The sequence below is a fragment of the Chiloscyllium plagiosum genome, unplaced genomic scaffold (genome assembly GCF_037043375.1).
Source record: "Chiloscyllium plagiosum isolate Xiang-an unplaced genomic scaffold, Cpla_swu_hap1 HiC_scaffold_6, whole genome shotgun sequence".
NCBI lineage: Eukaryota > Metazoa > Chordata > Chondrichthyes > Orectolobiformes > Hemiscylliidae > Chiloscyllium > Chiloscyllium plagiosum.
In genome coordinates, this window is record NW_028270144.1 from 56,724,492 (window position 1) to 56,742,745 (window position 18,254).

An 18,254-nucleotide genomic window follows, 5' to 3' on the forward strand; every position below is an offset into this window, starting at 1 on the left:
AATCCAGATATTACTACCCTCATGGAGCTTCTTTTTAAATTACTGCCTAACTTCCTATATTCTCCTTTTCCCTTCCTATGTTATTAGTTCCAAGGCATACAACAACTTCCTGCTGATCCCTCTCCCCTTTGAGAACATTCTGCACCCTCAGAGATATCCTTGATCCTGGTACCAGGGAGGCAACACCACCATTCTGATTTCTCGCTGTCAGTCGCAGAAACATCTGTCTGTGTCTCTGACTAGTCAGTCCACTATCACAAATCGATCACTTGGAACCTGACTTACCCCTCATCACATTTGAGCCATTCTCGGTACCAGAAACTTGGTTGTTTGTGCTATATTCTCCTGAGAATTCATCACCCCCTACGTTTTCCAAAGCAGCATACTTGTTTAAGATGGGGATAGCCACAGGAGACTCCTGCACTACCTGCCTCCCTCTCCTACCTTTCAGGTCAGTAACACATCTACCCGATTCTACTTGTGGTCCTTCTCCCTTCCTATAACTGCCATGAATCACTCCCCCAGCTCCTGTAAATTCCTCATTGCCTCTAACTGCTGCTCTAATGCATCCATTTGATCTGATAAGTGACACAAACAAACCCACTCACTGCAGACATAATTATCAATAACATGGAAATTCTCCATGATCTCTCACATCCGATAGGAAGAGCACATCGCTATACTAAAGACCATCTTTGCACTTTAAAAATCTACAGATCCAGAAAATAGCAGTCTTATTGCTCTAAGAAACATTGCTCCAGGCTAACTTAGTACATATGTTTTATATTTTTAAATTTTAATCAAGAGACAGATCTCAATAAACATATGACCAAAAAGAATCAACTCTACTCACTATTAAAAAAGACAGCAAGGTTACACTTAAAAACCATGCACTTATCTGCTCCTGTGCTGTGAGCTCTCCCACACAGATTTCTCCAAGGTCAGCTGTAAATTTCGCTGTTTGTTAATTTTTCTTAAACACACTCTGATGTTCAGAAATACTTGGCTGTGCAGATTCACTGCTGTGTCAGACAGCAGTGTTGGTTTCTCTCGCTCTCTGTCTCACTCACCGACCATGCAGTCACTGCCTTTGTCTCTCTTTCCCCTTTTAAAGTACTGTTGTTTTGATGGTTTTGGAACGTTTGGGAAAAACTATGTAACAGCTTATAAACTGTAATACTGCTCCTTGAATTAGAGGAAATCAGCTTCAACACCTTATTATACCTCAAAAACAAAAGCAGCTTTTACAGCCACAACTTTTTCCTGTTCTCATCTTGGAATACCCAAAACGTTGAGGATCATCAGCTCAGCTACAATGTCATTGTATGGCAGAGCTGAATGGCCTACCTCTGCTTATACATTTTATAGCTTTTAAGAATCTCCCTTGTTTGAGATAGTCATTACTAGCACTTGTATGAAGTTTTTGAGGAGAAAGTGAGGTCTGCAGATGCTGGAGATCAGAGCTGGAAATGTGTTGCTGGAAAAGCGCAGCAGGTCAGGCAGCATCCAGGAAACAGGAGAATCGACATTTCGGGCATAAGCCCTTCTTCAGGAATTCTCCTGTTCCCTGGATGCTGCCTGACCTGCTGCGCTTTTCCAGCAACACATTTCCAGCTTGTATGAAGTTAACTAACTTGCCAATTCCAAAGTCACACAACACCAGGTTATAGTCCAGCTTCTGACTTTGTCCACTCCAGTCCTATATCAGCACCTCCACATCATTACTTGCCAATTATCAGCCAAAGTCTGGATGTATGGTATGTCTTGCTGCTTATGGAAATGGGCTGCTTCAGTCACAGGAATCACAAATGGATCTGAATATTGTGCAATTATTAGCAAGCAGCATGATGAAAACATGGTCATTAATGAAGCAGTTGAAGAAAGTTGAGCTGAGGTCACTCTTTTGGAGGAACTGAGGGACAACGTTCAGGTGATGGTGCTCCCATGCATCTGCTGCCCTTATCTTTCTAGGTGGTAGTGATCACGGGTTTTCAAGTGCTGCCTTGATGTCAAGGGCAGTCACTCTCATCTCATCTCTGGAGATCAGTTGTTTTGTCCATGTTTGGACCAAGGCTCAGAGAGTCAGTGGTATACAACACAGAAACAGGCCCTTCAGCACAACTGTACCATGCTGACCATGTTTCCGAAACTGAATTAGTCCCATTTGCCTATGTTTGGCCCATATCCCTCTCTAAATCTTTCCTATTCGTGTACCTGTCTGAATGTCTTTTAAATCTTATAATTGTATCTCCCTCAACCACTTTGGCTATTCACCTTATCTATGCCCCGGTGATTTATTTTATAAACCTCTATAAAGGTCACTCCTCAGCCTCTTACACTCCAGGGAAAACAGTTCTCTTCATTACTCAAACCTTTCAGCCTTGGTAACACCCTTATAAATCTTTTTTGTACTCTTTCCAATTTAATAATATTCTCCCTGTAGCAGAGAAACCAGAATTGTATGCAAAACTCCAAATGTGGCCTCACCAATGTTTTGTACAGCTTTACTATGACATCCTAATTCCTGTTCTCAAAGCTCTAACTGATGATGGCAAGTGTGCCAAATGCCTTCTTCACCATCCTGTTTACCTCGGACACCAATTTAAACTATGTACTTGCATCCCTAGGTCTCTCTGATCGACAACACTCCCTAGGGACCTACCACTAACTGTGCAAATCCTGCCCTGATTTCTCTTACCAAAATGCACTCAGTGCTCGAACAACCGAGTTGTTATCTCTGATTTGTTGCCTGTGCCACTTGCTAGTGAGGCGAGGAAGAGGCAGGGAGGGGGAGGGACAGGGAGTGGCATTGTTAGTCAAGGACAGTATTACAATGGCAGAAAGGATGCTTGAGGACTCATCAATTGAAGTAGAATGAGCTGAGGTTAGAAACAGGAAAGGAGAGGTCACACTGTTGGGAGTTTTCTACAGGCCTTCAAATAGTTCCAGAGATGTAGAGGAAAGGATAACAAAGATAATTCTGGATAGGAATGAGAGTAACAGGCTGGTTATTATGGGGGACTTTAACTTTCCAAACATTGACTGCAAATACTATAGTTCAAGTACTTTAGATGGGTCAGTTTTTGTCCAATGTGTGCAGGTTTCCTGACACAGTATGTAGTCAAGCCAACAATGGGGCGAGGCCACATTGGATTTGGTAGTGGTTAATGAACCTGGCCAGGTGTTAGATTTGGAGATAGGTGAGCACTTTGTTGATAGTGACCATAATTCGGTTATGTTTACTTTAGCAATGGAAAGGGATAGCTATATAATGCACGGCAAGAGTTATTGCTGGGGGAAAGGCAATTATGATGCGATTAGGCAAGCTTTAGGATGCATAGGATGGGGAAGGAAACTACAGGGGATGGGCACAATTGAACTGTGGACCTTATTCAGAGCACAGGTACTGCATGTCCTTGGTAAGTACATACCGGTCAGGAAACAAGAAAGGGAGCTGTGGTTTACTAAAGAAGTTGAATCTCTTGTCAAGAGGAAGAAATGAGACATGAAGGCTCAGGTATAACACTGAAGAGTTACAGGTTTGCTAGGACAGACCTAAAGAGAGAGCTAAGAGGAGCCAGGAGGGGACATGCAAAGTGGTGGCAGATAGGATCAAGAAAAACCCTAAAGCCTTCTATCAGTACAACAGGAATAAAAGAATAGGTGCAAGTGAGGACTGCAGATGCTGGAGATCAGAGTCAAGATTAGAGTGATGGTGGAAAAGCACAGCATGTCAGGCAGCATCCGAGGAGCAGGAAAATAGATGTTTCAGGCAGGAGCACTTCATCAGGAATAAAAGAATGACTAGAGAAAGATTAGGACCAATCAAGGATAGTAATGGGAAATTGTGCATGAAGTCTGAGGAGATAGGGCAAGCGCTAAAGGAATATTATTCATTAGTATTCACACTGGAAAAAGACAATGTTATCAAGAAGAATACTGAGATACAGGCTACTAGACTAGATGGGATTGAGCTTCAGAAGGAGGTAGTGTTAGCAATTCTGGAAAGTGTGAAAATAGGTAAGTTCCCTGGGCCGGATCGGATTTATCCTAGGATTCTCTGGGAAGCCAGGGAGGAGATTACAGAGCCTATGGCTTTGATATTTATGTCATCATTGTCTACAGGAATAGTGCTAATAGACTACAGGATAGCACATCTTGTCCCCTTGTTCAAGAAGGGGAGTAGAGACAACCTTATTAATTATTGACCAATAAGCCTTACTTTGATTGAGGGTAAAAGTGTTGAAAAAAGTTATAAGAGATAGGATTTATAATAATCTCGAGAGTAATAAATTGATTAGGATTAGTCACCACTGTTTTGTGAAGGGTAGGTCGTGCCTCACAAACCTTATTGAATTCTTTGAGAAGGAGACCAAACAGGTGGATGAGGGTAAAGCGGTTGATGGAATGTACATGGATTTCAGTAACATGTTTAATAAGATTCCCAACTGTGGGTTTTTGCACAAAATATGGAGGCATGATATTGAGGGTGATCTAGTGGTTTGGATCAGAAATTGGCGAGCTGAAAGTAGTCAGAGGGTGGTGGTTGATGGGAAATGTTCATCCTGGAGTTCTAGTGGTGTACCGCAAGGATCGGTTTTGGGGCCATTTTTTGTCATTTTTATAAATGACCTGGATGAGGGCATACAAGGATGGGTTAGCAAATTTGCAGATGACATTAAGGTTGGTGGAGTTGTGGATAGTGATGAAGGATGTTGGAGGTTTGAGGGACATAGTTAAGCTGCAGAGCTGGGCTGAGAAGTGGCAAATGGAGTTTAATGCAGAAAAGTGTGGGGTGATTCACTTTAGAAGCAACAGGAATAAAGAGTACTTGACTAATGGTAAGATTCTTGGTAACGTAAATGAGCAAAGATCTCTGTGTCCATGTACATAGATCCCTGAAAGTTGCCACCCAGGTTGATATGGTTGTTAGGGCGGCATATAGTGTGTTAGCTTTTAATGGCAGAGGAATGGAGTTTCAAGGTCATGCTGCCGCTGTACAAAACTCTGGTGCAGCCGCACTTGGAGTATTGCGTACAGTTCTGGTCACCGCATTAAAGAAAGGATGTGAAAGCTTTAGAAAGGGTTCAGAGGAGATTTACTAGGATATTGCCTGGTATGGAAGGGAGGTCTTATGAGGAAAGGCTGTTTTCATTAGAGAGAAGAAAGTTGAGAGGTGACTTAATTGAGACATATAAGATAATCAGAGGGTTAGATAGGGTGGACAATGATAGCATTTTTCCGTGAATGCTGATGGCTAGCACAAGGGGACATAGCTTTAAATGGAGGGGTGATAGATATAGGGCAGATGTCAGAGGTAGTTTGGTTACTCAGTAGTACGGGCATGGAACAGTGGTAGATCTGCTGAATTTAAGGGCATTTAAATGGTGATTGGATAAACATATGGAGGAAAATAGAATAGTATAGGATAGACAGGCTTCAGATTGTTTCGAAGACCTGTGGAACCATCGAGGACCGAAGGGCAAAATATTACTACGCTATGTTCTATGTTCTAACATCTTGCATTTATTTGAATAAAATTCCATCTGCCATTTCTCAGTCCATTGGCTCAGCTGATGAAGATCCCACTGTACTACTTCACTGTCCACTATACCACCAATTTTGGTGTCATTCGCAAACTGACTAACCACACCTCCTACATTTTCATCCAAATCATTTATACAAATGATTGTTTTAGTGGACCCTGCACCAATCTTTGCAGCACACTGATAGTCACTTGCCTCCAGTGTGAAAAACTGCCCTCTACCACCTCCCTTTGTCTCCTATCATCAAGCTAATTTTGTATACATTTGGCCAGCTCTCCTGGATCCCATGTGATCAAACCTTACTAACTAACCTACTACGCAGTACCTTATTGAAGGCCTTTGTAAAGTCTGTGCAGACAACATCTATGTTCTTGGTCACATCTTCAAAAAACTGAAATTTGAGAGACAGGATTTCCCCCACACAAAGCCATGCTGACTATCCCTGATCATGATTTGGAGATGCCGGTGTTGGACTGGGGTGTACAAAGTTAAAAATCACAACACCAGGTTATTAAACCTGTTGGACTTTAACCTGGTGTTGTGTGATTTTTAACTTTGTATCCCTGATCAGTTCATGCCTTTTCAAATGCATGTAAATCCTCTCTCTTAGAATCCCCTCCAATGACTTATTCACCATGGGCATTAGGTAACTGGTCTATAGTTCTCTGGCTTTTCCTTGCAACCTTTCTTAAACAATGGCACAACATTAGCCACCTTCCAGTCTGTGGCACATTACCCATGGCTGTTGATGATACAAATATCTCCAGTGGAGGCCCCACAATTTTTTCCCTAACTTCCCACAATGTCCTAGGATAACACATCCTTCAAAGTTTGGGAGAAGATTTGTAGCTCGGGTGCTCGTTGTTGTGGTTCTGTTCGCCGAGCTGGAAATTTTTGTTGCAAACGTTTCGTCCCCTGTCTAGGTGACATCCTCAGTGCTTGGGAGGATGTCACCTCTTCCCAAGCACTGAGGATGTCACCTAGACAGGGGACGAAACGTTTGCAACAAAAATTTCCAGCTCGGCGAACAGAACCACAACAATAACACATCCTCTTCTGTAATATGGACTCTTTTCAAGAAATCACTATTTACTTCCCCAAGTTCCCTAGTTTCCACATATTTCTCCACAGTAAATACTGACAAAAAATATTTGTTTATGATTTCACCATCTCCATAGTTACTCTTTTGCCCTTAATATATCTATAGAACATCACTGGATTCTCCTTTACATTATCTGCGAAAGCTAGATCATGGACCCTTTTTGACCTCCTGATTTCTCTCTTAAGTGTACTTCTACATCCCTATATTCCACAAAGAATTCATTTGATCCTAGCTGCCTATACTTGACATATCCTTCCTCCTTTTTCTTGACCAGAACCTCAATATCTCTAGTTATCTTGTGTTCCCTACTCGTGTCAGTCTTGCCCATCACTATAACTGGTATGTGCAGGCCCTGAACTCTTCTTATCTCACTTACCAGACATCCCTTTTCCTGTGAAAATATTTTCTCAATCTACTTTTGAAGGCTCCTGTCTAATCCCATTTAAAGTAGCCTTGACCCAATTTGGAACTTTAACTTGCAGACCAGGCCTATACTTTCCTATAATTGTTTTAAATCTAATAGAATTATAGTTCCTAATGCTCCTGCACTAACACCTCAGACACTTGCTCTGTCTTATTTCCCAAGAGGCTGATGAGTTTTGCCCCTTCTCTAATCAGGCATATTGATTGAGAAATTTATCTCCAGTCAAGCCCTTAATAATATGGCAGTCCGAGTCTAAGCTTGGGAAGTTAAAATTCCCGGCTAGTACAACTGTATTATTCCTACAGCTATCTGTGATCTCCCTATATATTTGCTCATCAAATTCCCACTGACTATTGGGGCCTATATTACAATCTCACCAAATTGATTACCTCTTTCTTATTTCTCAGTTCCACCCACATAGCCTCACTGGACAATACCTCAGAAATATCCTGTCTATGTACTGCTGTGATATTATGTTTAACCAAAAATGCCACTCACCCTCCTTCTCTTCTACTCCTCCCTCAGCCATGTTTCTGTAATAGTAATGATATCCCAGACACACAAATCCGTCCATGCCCTGAGTTCATCTGCCTTATTATCTCTTAGCCCCCCTTGCATTGAAATAAATGCAGTTTAGTTAATCAGTCTCCAGTCATTCCATAGTCTGCTCTTGCCTGCCTGATCTATTTAAATTGTTACCTTTAACTTATGTACTAGCCCTAACATTCTCTTATTGTTCCCAATGATCCAAAAAATCTGAATCACTGCCCCCTGCACCAGCTCCTCAGCCACGCATTCATCTGCTCTATCCTCCTATTCCTAGCACCTAGCACCACAAGCAATCCAGAGACTACCAGCCTTGAAGTCCTGCTTTGTAACCTCCTGTCTAACTCCCTATATTCATTCTGCAGGATCTCATCCCTTTTTCTACCTATATATTGCTACCAAAGCTTAAAATGTCCTCCAGCTACTCGCACCCCTCTAAGAAACTCCTGCAACCACTCCAAAGATTCCTTGACCCCAGCACCACAGAAGCAATATACCATTCTGGTGTCTTGCTCACAGCTGCAGAAACATCTGTTTGTGCCCCTAACCAGACAGTCCCCTATCAACATTGTTTGCTTGGGCTTTGCCATACCCTGGTTTACAGCAGATCTAGTCATGGTGCCACAGACCTCACTGCTTCTGCTGCCATTTACCCTAGAGACCAAAACAGTATGCTTGTTTGAGAGGGGGATAGCCACAGAAGACCTGTGGATTACCTACACTACCTGGCTTCCTCTCCTGTCACCCATCACCTGATGAACCTTCAGTGTGACCACCTCCCTCAATCTATCACACTCTGCTTTCTGTATGCTCCAACTGATCCATGCATATATTCAGTATCTTACTGTAAGATTAGTGAAGACCAGTAGGCAGTAGCAGCAGCATAATGGGGCATGATTGATGACATGTAACAACCATTTATTTTTCTATATTTCTGACTGCGGAATGAAATGGAAAAGGACTATTTTAAAAAGCACAGATTATGGAAATGAGTACTGCACATTTTAAAAGCAGCCCACCTGACAATCGTTTTGAGTGCTATTTCCACTGGAATTTGTTCAAGTATTGGGGAAGGTTATTGTAGATAGCATGTACATGAAGGGAGATTCAGTGGGGAATAAGTAGCTGATTAGTTTGTGTAATGGTGATTACAGCCTTGACAAAGGCCTTCTGCATCTCAATAAAAATGTGCTTGGTTCCCAGGTACCCGAAGAGCTCAAGCATTTAAACATCTGGTCAGCCATTGAATTTTCAGAAAGGAAGGAGCTGTCCTTTTATCTATTGTAAAAGACAGCTTATTTCCCTTCATCACTCGTGATAAACAGTGGCTTTTATCCAGAAAGTCAAAATCCTTACAAGCCTGGACCGTTCACCCTGTGCCTTCTGCAAGCAAATGAAAGTACATAGAGAATGAAGATCCTGACAAGACAAAAGGATCATCTCTGTAAACCCTGAGGACAAGACACATTCATCTCCTTCCTAGTCTTTCCCTCTGCACATAACATTTTATAAAAATATAGATGTTTGTTTGCAAGTGTGCATTGGAGAAGTTTTATAATGGAATTCAAGTTTTAACTAATATGTCGACAGTTCATAGTTGTTCATCTGTAGCTAAAATCTATGTATTTGTTGTAAATTGTAATTCTTCTTATGTAGAGAAACATGGATCATGCTTTCTGTCAACCTGGATCTAAAGGAAAAGGTAAATTAGGGACATTTGTGTACTTTCAGAAGATCTTTTGTGATGAGGCTAGTAATAGCAGGGCTTTCAACAGCTATTTCTTTTTGTAATCATCAGGATAACTCCAAAATGCCACAACAATTTATAAAGTTAGAACCCACCTGGGAAAGTATACTGAATAACATACCCATTGGCAGAATCACCATGAAAACTAATGAAAGCATGCAAAGTTCCTGATTTACTTGTTTGTTAGAAGCCAGTTATCATAAAAAACCAATTAGGTTCCTGTCCTTAACCATCGCTACCATTTATTAGAAATAAGTAAATAGCTATGAACTATCAGCATTTGATTGTATTAGTTAACACACTAATCCCTTTCTAAAAAAAATCCTATACACATATTCAGACAGTCAAAAAGGATAGAAAGAATGAGTAACACAATTCAATAGCACCATTCCACAGGCTTCTTTCAGATTATCATTTTGTTTGCCAGTTACGTCTGTTATTCAATCTCCTTTTCCCAGATTCTTTCATTTCTTTGCAAGACGCGCAGGGTGATTGGTACACTAACTGCCAAGTCTCTTAGCTACTGCTAAAACGCAACAGTCTACAGTGACTAGTAGGATAAAATAACTTCAAGCTTCAGATATTTTATTGCAGATAGACAAACAACCTGCCCATCTACGAATTTTTTAAAAATCTGTGGCTCACACCAACAAGCTGTTCAGTTACTCATGAAGCAAACAGTTATCATCAGGCCAAAATACTTTTGACCACTAAAACCAATCAGAACTTGGTGCCAGCTAAATCCTACCACTCAAACAAAGTAGCTGTTTAAATACTGCAGGAGAAAGTGTGGTCTGCAGATGCTGGAGATCAGAGCTGGAAATGTGTTGCTGGAAAAGCGCAGCAGGTCAGGCAGCATCCAGGGAGCAGGAGAATCGACGTTTCGGGCATAAGAAGGGCTTATGCCCGAAACGTCGATTCTCCTGTTCCCTGGATGCTGCCTGACCTGCTGCGCTTTTCCAGCAAAACATTTCCAGTTTAAATACTGCACACAATGAGTTTCAGTAACTTAATTTTAGAGGTGAGGAATTCCTTCCATTGTCCTTGATTATAATATAATTCTTTTTCCATTCTTAGTCCATACTCTAAATTACAGAAAATAAAATGATGCAATCTTTATCATACTACAAAAAAAAAGTGTGCTGACTGATTGGACAAGGTGTTACCACAACAAAGAAAGAGAGAGCTATAAGCTTTCTAGGTCCTCAGTAGCTGAAAACAGGTACAAAGTTTGGCTTTATTCATTTTGTTTCCAGAGAATGGGTTGCTGTCTCTGAAATTATGTTGCACAGGGTGTATACAATTTCAGTAGTAGCTGTTCAAAGTGAATCAGACAAAAAACGTAGAAAGACAAATAGTGCTGGGAATTACTAGAGTACAACTTGGAAGAGCCAACATCAAACCTAATGGGTTGAATGGAACTCCTCAGTGCTGCTTATTCTTTGATACTAAACTATGAAAAATTTTCAGATTTTTAACGAAATAACATTTGGTTGCTCTATTTTTAAAACAGAATTTGTCAATTACATAAAAGTTTGGGTCACATTATCCACACTACAATTACAATTAGTTGTCCTTCAAACTTAAACTTGTTGTTTCATTAAATTATTTTACTATCCAAAAAGGCAATCCAACACAATTCTTTATGAACTGAGAATTCATTATCTTTGGTTTGGAAATCCTCCTTCATTCTTGTTGAATGACATCAAAATATGCCCAACTCTTAAAAATCAAAGTTCATCTACTCTGACCCAGGATTAATCAATGATCATTTAGATATGGGTTAGATCACATTCTAGTCATGTAACATTTCTGTACTTAGCTAGAATTGTATTAATTATGAATTACACGTAGTTGGGAATTCTGAGATTGGCTGTAGCTTTGCAAACTCATCCTCAAGTTCGTTAATATAGAGACAATTAATGGTGTAACATAATATACACAAATAAGTAAAGATATTAATATACACACACATTATATAATCCCAATAGAGTGCTCTTATAATGTGTAAGCTTTTGAAAGGGTGAATATAGGACCATAGCAGGGAGTGTGCAGATCCTCCTATATCTATATGGTCTCGAGGAGAAAGTGAGGACTGCTCTCAGGAGGACCAATTTCACATAGAACATCCCAGATGGCCTCCTTCTTCCAAGACCACAATTTCCCCTTCCACGTGGTCGACGATGCCCTCCAGCCCATCTCCTTCGTTTCCCACATCTCCGCCCTTGAACCCCACCCCTCTAATTGCAACAAAGGACAGAATCCACCCCCCCAATACTCCTCTTCCACCCCACCAACCTTCATCTTCCTATTGCATTTTCAGCTACTTCCCCCTCAGCCCCACCGCCCCTCCCATTTATGTCTCAGCCCTCTTGGACCACAAGCCTCATTCCTGATGAAGAGCGTATGCTTGAAACATCGATTCTCCTGCTCCTCGGATGCTGCCTGACTGGCTGTACTTTTCCAGCACCACATTCTTCGACTCATTCCTTTTTCTAGCCATTTATTGATGCCCAGTTCCATGCACATTTTCTCGCCTAGACTCCACATATCTTTTTTATATACATGCCTCCTCTCTCCTTTTGCTTCCATGCAAACACTTACCTGCTATTCACAATAGCCACACTACAACTGGAAATCTAATTGCAATGCATAAGATATTAGTTATCTTTAAAGCTTACCTGTGGACTAGGAGCAACACTCCTGTTCCTCATGGCTTTGCAGGAATACGTTGGGCCTCTTATCTTCTGAATTTCTCCCATTTATCCCCAAATGTGAACCCCCCCCAATCAGCCCCTACCACTCTCTTGTGATTTATCGCACCAGCAAACATTTCTGTAAGTTCCTGGCAATTATCCAATCCCCTTCCAAACCTCTACAACTTCTGTTCTTCTAGTGGATATGTTATTTTTACAAGTGAGTAGGGTAGGGTTCAATGTTGGAGCATGTTAGTGAAACTCAGGACTCATAGGCCTAAAGGCTAGTGAATCACTTGACATTAGATCCTGCGTTACTGAGAACTGCTCACTGACTAAATCAGGGCTTCACTAAAAATGGAAAGTTTAAAAATTGGGCTATCGGAGAGGAGAAAAAAAAATGTTAAGCTTGTTGCAGAAGTGGGGAAGAGACAACTGAAGCTGGTCTCAATCTTAGTGATTAAGGGCAGAGAGGAAGGGTTTAACAATGATTGGTTATGAAGGAAAATTATGAGAATTAATTTGTTCTTCAAGAAGAAAGAAAGTTTGAGAGGATAGTGAACCAAATCATGCTTGATACAGTGCAGGCAGATCAGTTGACTCGTGATAAAACCATTTTGCCAATATCCTGAAATCTGCATTCTCTTATTAACAATGCAAAGGTTAAAGACATTATTGTGCCTTCAGATAGTAACAACTCTTCTTGCACAAAGAATGTTAAAAATATGAAAATAGCACATGAAAAGTGTCGTAATTTTAAAAGTACCTTTTAAAGCACTGAAAAATTTCAATCTCATTAATAATCAAAAGTGTCACTTCCTCACGCATCCAGAAATGTTTATTTCTAAACGTAGCATTTTTTAAACATAATTGTTATACATAACTACAAGAAAACCTTATATTAGGTCCTCCTGTTATTTAGTTTTAACTGTCTTTTGAATTCTGATTTATTTTTAACGTGGTGAGATTAGCAACATGCAATCATCTGTTTACATTAGATATAAAACAGCATTGACAAGGGGGCTCCTTTCATAGTCCTCCAACTTACAATCAACACACACACCACCTACTGCATGATTTCCCTTGAGGACAGTTCCTTTGTCTGCCCAAATGAATCATGTTTCTTGGCCTCCGGCAATTTCATCTTCCAGTGGAATTTTAGGCCAGAATAGATCAGAACTTTTCAGGTATAGCACAGAAGTTAAAATGATCCAGGTCTAATGCCATAATTGAAACCTAGAAACCTAGAATATAGGTGCAGCAGTAGGCCTTTCAGTTCTCTGAGCCTGCACCAGCATTCAATATGATCATAGCTGATCATGCAATCTCAGTATTCCATCCCCGCCCTCTCCCCACACCCCTTGATCCCTTTAGCCGCAAAAGCCACATCCAACTCCCTTTTGAATATATTTAATGAACTGGTCCCAAAAACTTCCTGTGGTAGAGAATTCCACATGTTCACAACTCAGTGAAGAGATTCTTCCTCAATTCAGTCTTGAATGGCTTACCCCTTATTTTTACACTGTGACCCTTTGTTCTGGACTTCCCCAACACTGGGAACATTCTTCCTGCATCTAGCCTGTCCAGTACGTTCAGGATGTACCTGCCATAGAGACAGTAAAATGAGGACTAATCAGACTGATCCCTAAGATAGTAGGATTTTACTATGGTGAAAGATGAAACAGTCTGTGCTTTTAGAAACTGCATTTTAGGAGAATGTGAGGGTAATCTCATCCAAATTTCTTACTGGGCTCTTCAGGGTAAACATGGAAGGATGTTTCCCTAAAGTGTTGTGATGAGGAAGGGATAATATTCTAGAAAAGTGGAACACTGTTTTGAAAGAAAAGGAAGGCCATTCTGAACTGAGATCAGGAGAAAGTCTTCACTCGGATGGTGATAGATTTTTGGAATTTTCTCTGGGCTGAGAATGCTCAGTCATTGAGAATGCTCAAGGCTAAGGTGGAGAAATTTCTACACATTTAAACAACATAGGATACAGGGATAGTGCAGGAATCGTGTTAAGGTAGAAGATCATCAAATGGTGGTGCAAGCTCAAAGAATTGAATGGTCTACTCCTGCTCTTATATTTTTACTTTTATGGAAGTCTGATCTCATTCCTCAAGTTTTCTGAAAGGATTCCGGGGTTAAAACAAAACTAAATGTCCACTGTAAGAAACATTTGAGTCTACTGTGAAACCATAGGAGGATAAGACAGAATACAGCACCCAGTACAATAGCAGCCATTTAATTCCCACTGTCAACATCCTGGACTTTACTATTCAAGAGAAACTGATCCTCAGTAGCCATATTAATATTGTAGGTATAAGAGCAGGTTGGATGCCAGGCTTATTTCCTTGGTGAGTAACTCACCTCCTGACTCTACAGGACCTTTCCATCATCTCAAAAGGTACAAATCAGAACTTTGAGTAAATACTCTCCAAATGGCTGAATGAGTGCAGCTCCAACAACACTCAAGAAGCTCAATATCATCTAGGACAAAATAACCTGGTGGCGTGATATCCCATCCACCATCTTAAACATTTCTTCCCTCTATCACCAATGCAGAATGTCAGCAGCGAGTATCAACTGAAAGATGCACTGCAATAACTGGCCAAGACTCTAAAAATAGTATGTTCCAAACCTGCAGCCTCTGCCACTTAGAACATTCAGAGCAGTAAGATTCATGGAAGCACGACCATATGCAGATCACTACCCAACTCACACATCAACCCACTTGGAACTAAATCATCAGTGCCACATTAATCCTGGGTAAGATCCAAAAACATTCTCCTTAACAGCACTAAGCACTGCACTGCATAGTCATCCAGCCACACACTCCCCATGGAAACAGACACCTCGGTCCAACCAGTCCGTACCGAACATAATCCCAAACTAAACTAGTCCCACCTGCCTGCTCCTGGCCTATATCCCTCTAAACCTTTCTCTTCCATGTACTTAACCAAATTACTTTTAAATGTAATTGTGCCCTCATCCACCACTTCGTCAGGACGTTCATCCACAATCGAACCACCCTGTATAAAAAAAACTGTACCTAGTGTCTTTTTTAAATCTCTCTGCTCTCACCTTAAAAATGTGCTCCCAGTTTTGAAATCCTCCATCCTAGAGAAAAGAAACCTACAAATTAACCTCATCTATACCCCTCATGATTTATGGACTACAGTATTTGAAAAAGGCTGCCCAACCACTGTCTCAAGTGTAATTAGGTATAGGCAACATTTATTGCCATTGCCAAAGTTCCATACGTCGAAGGAATGAATGGGAAAAAAATAATTCTACATGGACAATTTTCTTTGGTTGGTATTGGTTCATAGGGGACCCAAAGTATTTGGTAAACTCAAAACAAGAGAATGGAGCAATGAATTGGTCAATTTTAATTGCTTATTTTAACATTGCCCATCAATCTTAATTCTAAAAAGACAAGACTGACCTTAAGGCTGAAGGATAGAAACAGGATTTGAGGCAGGGTCTCCAGATCCTGGTCCGAGTAAAGAGGTGGGTTGCAGGCCAGATGCCAGTTTTGGGAGGGACAGGAAATATGGAGAAGGGGAATCTTGAGAAGGAGCAGTAAGTTCAGACCAATTAAACAACTCAAGATTTTAACTTATCCTGGGCACGATTCCCACCTGGTGGGTGGCTGGAGTATTGGGAATTTTAAAGTTAGCCTGTGTGAAAAACAGCCTATTCTGAAAAGATGAATGAGAAAGTCACTTAATGCTAATTCTTTGCTTTTAATTTTAGAATTTGATTTAGCTTGAAGTTAACATTTATATTTCATGACTTTATTCAATTTTGCAATTCTAAATATAATTACTGGATTCTATCATGACAAATCCAAACATCAGAAGGCTTAGAAGAACATTAATTTATGTGAAAATAATTTTTTTAAACCCTTGAATATAATCATAAAACAGTCTCAAACCTGGAACAAATTAAATGCTATTCATTGGAATTGAGGACTGAGTTATGTGCCGAAAGGACTTCCTTCCATGTAAGTAAATAATAACACAAAGAAATACCAAAGAAATCAACAATAAAAATACACCAATAATGAGAAGCAATGCCAGCATCAGTTTGATTTCTTTTTTCGTGAGGGTGTTTCCCAGGAAATGTATCTTTAATTCAGAGCCATCTGTGAAAACAAAAAGATACTTTAAAAAATATCTTTGCATAATACCACATTAAGCACTTAAGCAGTTAAGCAGTTAATACCTTAAAAAATAAAATTAAAAGCATTTCTTTTTTGGTATGTGTATAATATACTTTACAAGTCCTATTGCATTGTAAATATTCAATTTGCTGAAATCTTTTCCATTTATATAAAACATCTCAGGCTAAATGCTCCACCCATTCACTAACAGAAAATCCAGCTAATCAAGTTTTCCTGACAACTTTCTGACCAAAGCCTATACCATTAAGTAATCAACAATATTTAAACAATACTCAACCACTTTCTGGATTGTACTCAAAATCTGATGCACATATTAAATATACATTACTTCATAGTCTATGTGTAGGCTCATTTCAGACCAGGAGATAACATCATTTACTTGCATTACCAAAAAACATTTGTGTTTCTTGACAGTGAAAAGTTCTGAAGATCTAAATACAGACTAAAAACAAAAATTATTTTCTCTCTCATGGAAGACACTGGATTGGAGGCAAATTCAGATAGCCCCCAAGAAAGGAAACATTGCACTAATCATCTGCGTTCTTTTTTTCCAATGAAAACAGCACACAAGTATTTCAGAAGAAAAGCAAAATCATCTAACACTAGAATGAGACCAAGCGAGCCACACCTTTTAAAGTGGAAGCGTATTTTGAGTGGAGGAGGTGCTGCATGCCATTCTGAGAACAGTCAAAAGGGAAAAGACTTAAGAATGGAACAAAACAGGATACATTAGGCCTTAAGATTTTCCAATAATGCGTGGGAGGCCCTGATGCTCAAGGTGGGCAGGAAGAGAGCTATTCTACTCACAGAAACAAAAATTCTCCAACAACAGAGCAGTCAATAGGAACTGACAGTCATCACAGTCAATAACAGCAACATAGCCTTGGGAATCTCATAGCTTACCATTACCTTCTCAAGGGCAATAAAGGGATGAGCAACAAATGCTAGGCTAGACAAGAACATCCACACTCCATGGAAGAATAAATGAAATGAATCTGGCTGCAGAATCAGAGCACCTCTGACACAGAACAATTACTTGGCACATCTTGTCTGTGCTGGCTGAAAGATGAGCCATCCAACCTAAACTCACTTTCCAGGATTTGGTCTGTAACCCTGTAGATTAGGGATACGATTGTACAGAACTTGAAAGTGACACGAGATATTTGATGAACTGACAAGAGCGGGCAAGTTCAGTAAATACATCTTCAAATGGCATGGTCTTTAAACCTAAGCCAGCTGTTTAGGTTTAAACCAACTCAATTCATCACATGCTCTTGAATCACTTTTCTATATTCTCTTTCAAACACAGCTTTACCTCACTCTCATTCAATTTACACTAATGCATGCTTAATTTCCATATCTCTCAGCTTACATGGTCAGCTACATCAGCATTACAGCCATATCACCCTTACAAATCGCCCCACGCTCAATGGCATTTCTCTCTCTTATAGGGTATTGTAATGCACAGCATGTCCTTGTCACCATGGAGAAGTTGGTGCTCACCAACATTGGAATGACTATGCCTGAAGCCATGAGCAGCAGCTGGGATGCAAGGATGGAAAATGACAGCATGCTGGTATCTAATTACCATTCTCATTCCACAATGTCTTCTGATTTAAAAAGTGCAAATTGGCTAAACATATATCTAGGCGAAAGGGAGGACCGCAGATGCTGGAGATTAGAGTTGAGAGTATGGTGCTGGAAAAGCAGCATCCGAGGAGCAGGCGAATCAACATTTCGGGCAAGAGCCCCTCATCAGGAATGAGGCCTCATTCCTGGTTAGATTAGATTAGATGCCCTACAATATGGAAACTGGCCATTTGGCCCAACAAATCCACACAGACCCTCCCAAGATTAACCCACCCAGGCCCATTCCCCTACCCCTATCTTTATCTCTGAATAATGCACCTAATACTATGGGCAATTTAGCATGACCAACTCACCTGACCTGCACATCATTGGATTCTCTGGGAGGAAACCCATGCGCATATGGGGAGAATGTGC

At 40.4% G+C, this 18,254-nt stretch overlaps 1 protein-coding gene and 1 long non-coding RNA gene across 4 annotated transcripts in view; one reads left to right on the forward strand and one right to left on the reverse strand.

Annotated features, from left to right (window-relative positions):
• The window catches only part of LOC148149766 (uncharacterized), a 37,316-nt gene that overhangs the window by 14,355 nt on the left and 4,707 nt on the right, over positions 1 to 18,254 (forward strand). The window contains exon 2 of the long non-coding RNA XR_015757419.1: positions 17,702 to 17,826. This is a non-coding gene — a long non-coding RNA (uncharacterized LOC148149766). The remainder of the gene's footprint in view (positions 1 to 17,701; positions 17,827 to 18,254) is intronic.
• Positions 12,882 to 18,254, reverse strand: part of LOC122550573 (ferroxidase HEPHL1) — a 141,941-nt gene continuing 136,568 nt past the window's right edge. For all 3 annotated transcript variants that reach the window (XM_043691507.2, XM_043691508.2, XM_043691505.2), the window contains one exon: positions 12,882 to 16,211. In XM_043691507.2, coding sequence (XP_043547442.1) covers positions 16,012 to 16,211 — 200 coding nt within the window. In that variant the 3' untranslated portion in view covers positions 12,882 to 16,011. The remainder of the gene's footprint in view (positions 16,212 to 18,254) is intronic.